Source organism: Chelon labrosus (genome assembly GCF_963514085.1).
Source record: "Chelon labrosus genome assembly, chromosome: 4".
Classification (NCBI taxonomy): domain Eukaryota; kingdom Metazoa; phylum Chordata; class Actinopteri; order Mugiliformes; family Mugilidae; genus Chelon; species Chelon labrosus.
In genome coordinates, this window is record NC_140340.1 from 6,716,570 (window position 1) to 6,724,830 (window position 8,261).

At 46.5% G+C, this 8,261-nt stretch overlaps 1 protein-coding gene and 1 pseudogene across 2 annotated transcripts in view; both read left to right on the top strand.

Moving 5' to 3' along the window:
- Positions 1-8,261, top strand: part of LOC311487230 (retinoic acid receptor gamma-like) — a 39,990-nt pseudogene that overhangs the window by 25,671 nt on the left and 6,058 nt on the right. The window contains exons 3-4 of the transcript XR_014699922.1: positions 4,884-5,035; positions 6,053-6,217. The product of XR_014699922.1 is annotated as a retinoic acid receptor gamma-like (transcript). The remainder of the gene's footprint in view (positions 1-4,883; positions 5,036-6,052; positions 6,218-8,261) is intronic.
- On the top strand, positions 6,290-8,137 carry LOC311486855 (retinoic acid receptor gamma-B-like; the record flags this gene model as incomplete). Its single annotated transcript, XM_084542876.1, is given in 8 exon segments — positions 6,290-6,349; positions 6,352-6,456; positions 6,585-6,761; positions 6,950-7,018; positions 7,021-7,156; positions 7,731-7,820; positions 7,823-7,888; positions 8,109-8,137. Coding segments are annotated over 8 exon segments (732 nt in total), but the record flags the coding sequence as incomplete, so codon positions are not given.

Here is an 8,261-nt window from a genome sequence, read left to right on the forward strand (position 1 = left end):
TTATGTGCAACTAAAAAAACATTCTTTCAGAAACACCTGCTGTGACCAAACAAGTTTATCTAAGTCTAATGCAGAGCACAAAGGAATTGAAATAACACCTCATAGCTGAAGAAAAAAATGCACATGTTGTGTATTTGACTGATTCCTGTCATAAAAACAATTAAACAGCTAAAACACATTATTTTATTTTTTTATTCTTGTCTGAATAATGCTGGCTTAGTAAACTCTTCTCAGGGCTGACGTCTTCATTCCTGATCTCTGACGCTCAGGCATCAGAGCCGATAAGGAAGGTGTCTTCTTTCGGGGGGTAGGTGAAGGGGGGGAGTCCTGTTGTCTAAACAGGGATTTGCTGTTCTGACAACAAACACTGAGGAAACAGGAGTGGAGGGAGATGGAAAAGACACGTGGAAACACTGAGGAGGGATGTGCAATGACGGATGCTCAAAGTAAAAGCTGGACTGAAAGCAGATCCGTGTATTATTTTATTTATTCTTTTAATTAGCGCCCCTTAGCGACTGGTTATATTTAGAGTTTTGCACGCGAGGCCCCGCGCAGGAGCGATGGAAGCTGATTCACACGAGTCACGTCGTCTCCTCTGTGTCCAAACGCGGCGCGCGTTGATTGATGTTGTGACATGCTGAGGGGTGAGTTGTAGGTTAAGAAGAGAGAGGTATTTTTTTATTTTTTTTTTCAAGCCCAGGCTCAGAGGCTGAGCTCAGTTCAGGGTGATGACAGCTCCTGACAGTTTTTGGCTCCTCTCCCTCTTTCTCCACGCCAGGTAAAGTCCCCCTCCTCTTCCCCCTCCTCCTCCTCCTCCTCCTCCTCCTCCACCCTCGCCGCCCTCAGCCGAGCGTCTCACGCCCTGTCTCTCTCCGTCAGGTTCCTCTGAGTCACGTCCCTCCTCACCCGCTCTCGCCGCCCTCAGACGGTGTCAGTCACTACCTCTCCTCTTGGCGCCAGATGCAGCTTCTCCGTTTCAATGGGAGCTATTTTTCCACTTGTTCTCTCAGGGACAGCTTTTACATTGTCAGTGTTACTATATAAACAGAAAACAGTGATCAGGTTACAGTGCCACTCATTCAGCTCCGGCTCCTTCACCTCCACCTCCCACACCTCATCTCCAGCACCCCCCCCCCAAAAAAAAACCACAAAAACCGAATGCATAATACTATTTACTGCTCACCAAGCAGCTCTTTGTTTATTCATAAACTTTGATGTGAAAGGCGATACTTTTCATCTGATCTATTGTGCAGAAGATTGCGTATTATCTGCAACCTTTTCTGGTGAAAAACGAGCAATCTTGTCGTGATCTGGCAGCCTGACTTGTCCGACTGGGTACATCATCATTTCTGCCGTCACCAGAGCTGCAGCCAACTCTGTTTTTATTGTTAACTGGGGCGAACTCTATTAATAAATTTTGCTTTGTCTAAATACATATTTGGTCCAACTAGCGGTGCAAAACTTAACGATATTCAATCGAGATTCATGTAAGACAAAGCAGCAAATCCACACATGTAAAGGCTCATTTAAAGGGGAACTACTGTTTTTTACACCTTGGACCTTATTTCTGGCATAAAATATGATCGTTTACTCACCCCTATAACACTGGTGTCATTTGGAGTCAATCAGGAGATATTTAGATCTGTGTATATCCATATAGTGGGAGTGACTGGGGCACCGAAACACAGCCCCTAAATAACGCATTATCTGATGCAAAATTCGTTAATTTCACTAATATTTTGTTATCGAATGCTGGTGCTATTCCCCGTTGAGTCCGAAGTTACGGTTGGCTGGTTTACCTGTAATTTGCTACTGCTATGGTTCGTCCACAACCTCAGAAAAATATTCAGCCATGTTACAAAAAACTAGCAGTAGCAAATTACAAGTAAACAAGCCGACCGTCGCAAGTGCGCGCGGCGCTCAGAGACGACACCATCCAGGTCAGAAGACATCATCCGGGGTCTGTAGGTCAATCTACAGACCCCGGATGATGATAACAGGTAAATCCGGACTCAACGGGGAATAGCACTAGCGTATCATAACAAAATATTGGTGAAATGAACGAGTTTCGCAGCAGATTATGCGTTATTTAGAGGCTGTGTTTCGGTGCCCCAGTCACTCCCACTATATGGATATACGCAGATCTAAATATCTCCCGATTGACTACAAATAACACAAACGTTATATGGGTGAGTAAACAATCGTATTTTATGTCAGAAATAAGGTCCAGGTTGGAAAAAACAGTTTAGGGTACTGCGTGACATAAACGGCGTAACCTACGTACGTAGCCTACGCGGGTGCAAGTAATTTATACTTGTGCGCTCGTCAGTCTGACTTGCTTTGTAACAACGCCACCCAAACACTAGTTTGTACGAATGTTTGTATCTTTGAACCTCCTCAATTAACCTTTCCTCGATGTGTTCCATCTTTATTGATCCAAAACAACCAATTTGAAGATTGAAGCAGCTGGAAATACTAAAGCTACTACCAAGCAAACCAATCACAGCTCTTGCGGTCTGCATTGCCGCGACACATTTTTAAATTTCTGGGGAGATGCACGTCAGGCTACGGCATTCGGGTCTGCGTAGGGTCCGGGCTGTCGCCGTAGCTACGGCATCAAATAGACGCAGAAGCCTGAACCACCTATAAGACCCTTGACGATGGTAGGATCGTCTTGAAGCCTCACATGCATGTAAAATGCATGATTATCCTCTCTCAATGTTAAGCAGCAGTTTTTATTTTTTTGTTTTCCCTTCTCTTCTTGTTGTAAATCGTCTCTGAATACATGAATCATCCTCACGCATGTTCCAAAAATGCACTGGATCCTAAACAAGAAAGAACCGGTGATAACATGTCTGAAACTAGTCGTCCATATAATGTAGCTGCTGATCATCTGATTATAAATGTGCATTTATCTCATATAAAATTACAAGTGTGTTGGAAGACAGGGAAAGGTTCCACTCAAACACGCGAGGCAGCTGAATACTTGGCTGCACCAGTTGTTTGTCATCGCTCCAACGTGGGAGCTGTTTAACGTTACCTCAGCACGGCAGACCCCGCGCTTCGAGTTGCAGCCATTTGGGAAGGGCCTGGAAAAACGGATTTAAAAAAGAAAATGACGGTAAAATTGTTAATGCTCGCTGTGGGATTAAAAAAATAAACAAACAAGTGAAATGTTTGACTTTGTGCGTGCGCTTGTGTGCCGTCTGAAAATGAATGGCCGCTAGTGTGCGGTGTTTCGGATTTCTGAGACAAATGGCCTCCCCGGTGACTCATACACAGACTCCTGATAAATAATGACACACTTGTGTGTAGATGCAAAAGACTAAAAGCTTAAAGCACATTTTTATTTTCCCAGACGGATTAAAAATTGCAGTAAAAGTCTGTTTTGTGCATTAATATCAGAAAACTGCAGCCTAAGCGGAGCCCTGATTAAATGAACGTACTGGCACGTTTGAACGCATCTGTGCGCTTTAAAGCCGGCCCGCTGCTCATGTAGTTAGCAATGGCCTCCTTCTGTCAAGGTCAAAGTTAAAAAGTCAAGATTTTATTTCACCTCACCGGTCACTGGGAAGTTTCTGTCCTCAGACTCACCTCCTTCTCTCCCCCTTTTCTCTCTCCCTTTTCATTTTTCCCTCTGTGTTTTTATTAGATTATTCCTTTGTGCCGCTGCCTCTCTGTTTTTTGAAACCTTACCACTCTTGTTAATGACGAGCCGTGGGTTCAGGTTGGGGTTGCTGCGGTGTGGTGGAGGGGCCACATTTGGTGCAGCCCTGTGCTATCCATTGAAGGTGACAGGAGGGGCTGTGACTTTGGGTTTTTGACCCCGGATTCTTTATTTTCACTAGGAAGGGATCCAAGGATGGAGCTGTTGATGTGAATAGCTGCCCAAGGTGACTGGATCCCAATAAAGAGGCCGTCACCCTGGCCGGGGGCCTCCTTCCCATCCGAGACACAACGTTTATAGGGCTGCTTATGAGCCTGGGCAACTATTAAACCCCGTCCAGCCTGCACTGAGGAATTTAGGGCCAGGAAACAAGGGAGTGGGGGTGGGACTGGGCAGAGGGAGGTGAAGTTGGGGTGACTGAAGGTGAAAGTTGAAAGGCAGGTTCGAAGGAATCTGGTTGTTCTTTAGTCATCACCTTTAAATGTGTACCAGGCGTGTCTTACTCGGCTGCTCTGGACGCTCCGGAGTCGAAACAGCCGGATGAACTTGTCTCTTGTGTTTTGTTTTGACCGCTTTCATTAGCAGCAGTCGGACGGCTTTGCCTGCGGCCCGGCATATGGCGTTATACAGTGTGCCATTTTCTTCACGCGAGACAGTGAGAAAGGGGCAGAGGGAGACAGCCGAGTCTCGTAAACATCCCACCTCTGTTTGTTCACATGGGGCTGAGGTCCACGGGCGGCTCTGGTTGGACGGGCCTTTCAAATAAAAAAACGCGCGCCACACATGCGAAAAAATTCAGACGGCCGGTCAAAAAGTCAACAAAGGTATCCCGGCCTCCCCTCGACCCCCCCACCTCTTTCTCACCAGTAAACGGAGAAGCCAATCAAATCTCAGCTGCCAATCAGCATTTTATCAGCAGGGACATCTGGCCATCAGCTAATTGTGTCTCTTTTAAGTCACTGTCAATCAGCAGTGCCCCCCAGTCCTCCTCCCTTTTCTCTTAAAAATGCCTGCCTTTGAGCTTGCCTTCTGGCTCCGAGGGGTGGCCTGCTTGTGGTCTGGGGATTACGGGGCGGGGGTTAGTATGTTGACCACTCTCTCTTAATCAGTAGCTGTAATAGCTTTCATCAGAGTTTCAAAGACTTTTAAGGATGAATGTAAAACAAGATGCTCTGATTCAATAAGTGTGTTTCTCTCTCTCTCTCTGTCCCTGCAGCGGTGGAGACTCAGAGCACCAGTTCAGAGGAGATGGTGCCCAGCTCCCCTTCTCCTCCTCCTCCTCCTCCCCGGGTCTACAAGCCATGCTTTGTGTGCCAAGACAAGTCATCTGGTTATCACTACGGAGTGAGCTCCTGCGAGGGCTGCAAGGTAACGTCCGCCAGAGGTGCATGAAGAGTTTACAGGACGTGTAAAAAAAATATATAAAATAGCTGAGATGCACTGAGAAGAAGAGAAAGAAAGAAAGAAAGAAAGAAAGAAAGAAAGAAAGACAGAGTGAGGACTTTATGGTTAATGAGGTCCTGACAGATGTGCAGAGCGTGGCAGTGTTGTTGAGCTGCCCTCTAGTGTAGCTTTACGTGTACTGCACATCATTCATGTATTGACTAAACAATGACATTTTTGAGATGGAAACATCTGACCACAAACATCTGCTACATGAGAACAGTGAGAAACAGAGGTTACAATAAATTCACCTTCCAGGCACATTAAATAACAACATGCACCGATCAGCCACAACATTAAAACCACCCGACGGGAGATGTGAATAACATCGACCATCTTCTGACAATTCAGTGTTCTGCTGGGAAACTTCTGGACCTGGCATTCATTGGTGTGGATGTTACTTAGACATGTAGCACCCACCTAGACCAGACCAGGCACCCCCCACCCCATAGCAATGACTCTCCTTGATGGCAGCAGCCATCCCCAGCAGGACACACAGAAACGCTTTAGGAACAATTAAAAAAAAAAACATGAAGAACAGCACAAGGTGTTGACCTGGCCTCCAAATTCACTAGATCCCAAACTGATCAAGTATCTGTGGGATGATCCACAGAGGCCCCACCCCAACTAACAACATCCTGTTGCCAGACACCACAGGACATCCTCAGAAGGAACATGTCCATTCTCTGATGAGTCACAGCTGTTTTGGAAGCACAAGGGAGACCTCCACAATGTTAGAAAGGTGGTCATAATGATCGGTGTATGTCTTAATGTCAATGTAAAAATAAAAAAGTGATTAAAAGGTCTTCAGAGAGGGTTGATTAGTTATTCCAGGCGAACTCTTTCTCCGTTTGCAGTCTGTGACCGAAGCAACAGTCACATGGCAGTATGAAATCTTTTTATTTTTTTCTCATTCTGAAGCTTTTTCTTTCTCTGTTTTAGGGTTTTTTCCGGCGCAGCATCCAGAAGAACATGGTGTACACCTGCCACCGAGACAAGAACTGTCAGATCAACAAAGTGACCGCAACCGCTGCCAGTACTGCCGGCTACAGAAGTGCTTCGAGGTCGGCATGTCAAAGAAGGTTAGCGTCTCAGAAAAAAAACCTAGTGGCTTATCTGAAAAACGAACGCTCCACCATTACTAAACACGTCATCTTGACCCCCCCCCCCCCCCCCCCCGTAGCGGTGCGCAACGACAGGAACAAGAAGAAGAAGGACGTGAAGGAGGAGGTGGTGCTGCGGAGAACTACGAGCTCAGTGGAGAGCTGGAGGAGCTGGTTAACAAAGTCAGCAAAGCGCACCAGGAGACCTTCCCGTCTCTGTGCCAGCTGGGGAAATACACCACAGTGAGTTGCTTTTTCAGTTATTTAAATTCTCGATTTCATACCGCTCCTAAAGCTCACGGCTTTGCAGGAAGCACCGACAGAGTATGTGCAGTCACACGGACAAAAGTGTACCTCTTTCTCTCTCCCAGAACTCAAGTGCTGACCACAGAGTACAGCTGGACTTGGGCCTGTGGGATAAGTTCAGTGAGCTCTCCACTAAGTGCATTATAAAGATTGTGGAGTTTGCCAAGCGGCTACCAGGCTTCACTACGCTCACCATCGCTGACCAGATCACCCTCCTCAAATCTGCATGTCTGGACATCCTGGTACTAGCTCCATGCTCCTCCTCCTCCTCCTCTTTAACCCACTACCCTTCCACATAATGCTTTCTCATTCGTCACGCTGCTTTACTTGTTTTAGTTATTGTATTCTGACCTAAACGTCCCACAAACCTTTTTCTTTCCTTTCTTTTTTTTATTTATTTGCTCTGTCTTTTTGTCTTCCCCCGGCGTAGATGCTGAGGATATGCACCCGCTACACTCCAGAGCAGGACACGATGACCTTCTCAGACGGCCTGACTCTCACAACAGGACCCAGATGCACAACGCCGGCTTCGGCCCGCTCACGGACCTGGTGTTCGCCTTCGCTGGTCAGCTGCTACCTTTGGAGATGGACGACACAGAGACGGGGCTCCTCAGCGCCATCTGTCTCATCTGTGGAGGTAAGTCTGGGTCGTGGACGATCAAGATACACCGATCAGCCACAGCATTAAAACCACCAGACAGGAGAAGTGAATGACATTGACCATCTTGTGACAATACAATGTTCTGCTGGGAAACTTCTGGACCTGGCATTCATTCATGTGGATGTTACTTAGACATGTAGCACCCACCTAGACCAGACCAGACACCCCCACCCCATAGCAATGATGCTCCTTGATGGCAGCAGGATGCATCCCCAGCAGGATGCAGCCTGACACAGGAACACACACAAAAACGGTTAGGAACAACTGAAAAAAACATGAAGAACAGCACAAGATGTTGACCTGCCTCTAAATTCACTAGATCCCAAACTGATCAAGTATCTGTGGGATGATCCACAGAGGACCCTCCCTCAAGACTCCCCAACATCCTGTTGCCAGAAACCACAGGACACCCTCAGAAGCCCCATGTCCATTCTCTGATGAGGAGGAAGTTGGTCGTAATGTTATGCCTGATCAGTGTATATCAACAGTGTACTCACCCTCCAGTAGTGTGAAGCCTCTTTACACCGACATGTCCCTCCTGTTGTCCCAGACCGCATGGACTTGGAGGAGCCAGAGAAGGTGGACAAGCTGCAGGAGCCGCTGCTGGAGGCTCTGAAGATCTACACCCGCCGCAGACGTCCAACAAGCCCCACATGTTCCCCCGCATGCTGATGAAAGTCACAGACCTCCGAGGGATCAGCACCAAAGGTCAGCCCGCGTTTGGACGTTTTCTTTTTTCTTTACGCGGCATAATTTACCAAACCTTAAAATGCATTCAGTCCACAGAGTATTGAAGACTGTCTGGTACTGATTTTGAAATGTCATAAATCTGCTTTAGAGCTACTTGAGTTAACACAATATTTAGCACTGTTTTGGTATCAGTAAGTGTTCAGTGTTGTATCTCATAAAACAACCGCTTTTCTCCCAGAAACCGTGTTTAGTTCCACGTACCAGTAACAGAATAGAATAATAAGCTTTGAAAATAACAACAACTCCAGATTCTTTCATTGTTTTAGTGCAAATAAGCACATTATGAAAATTTTCAGTTAAGGTGCGCTTTCTTTTTCTTCTCATCTTCTCC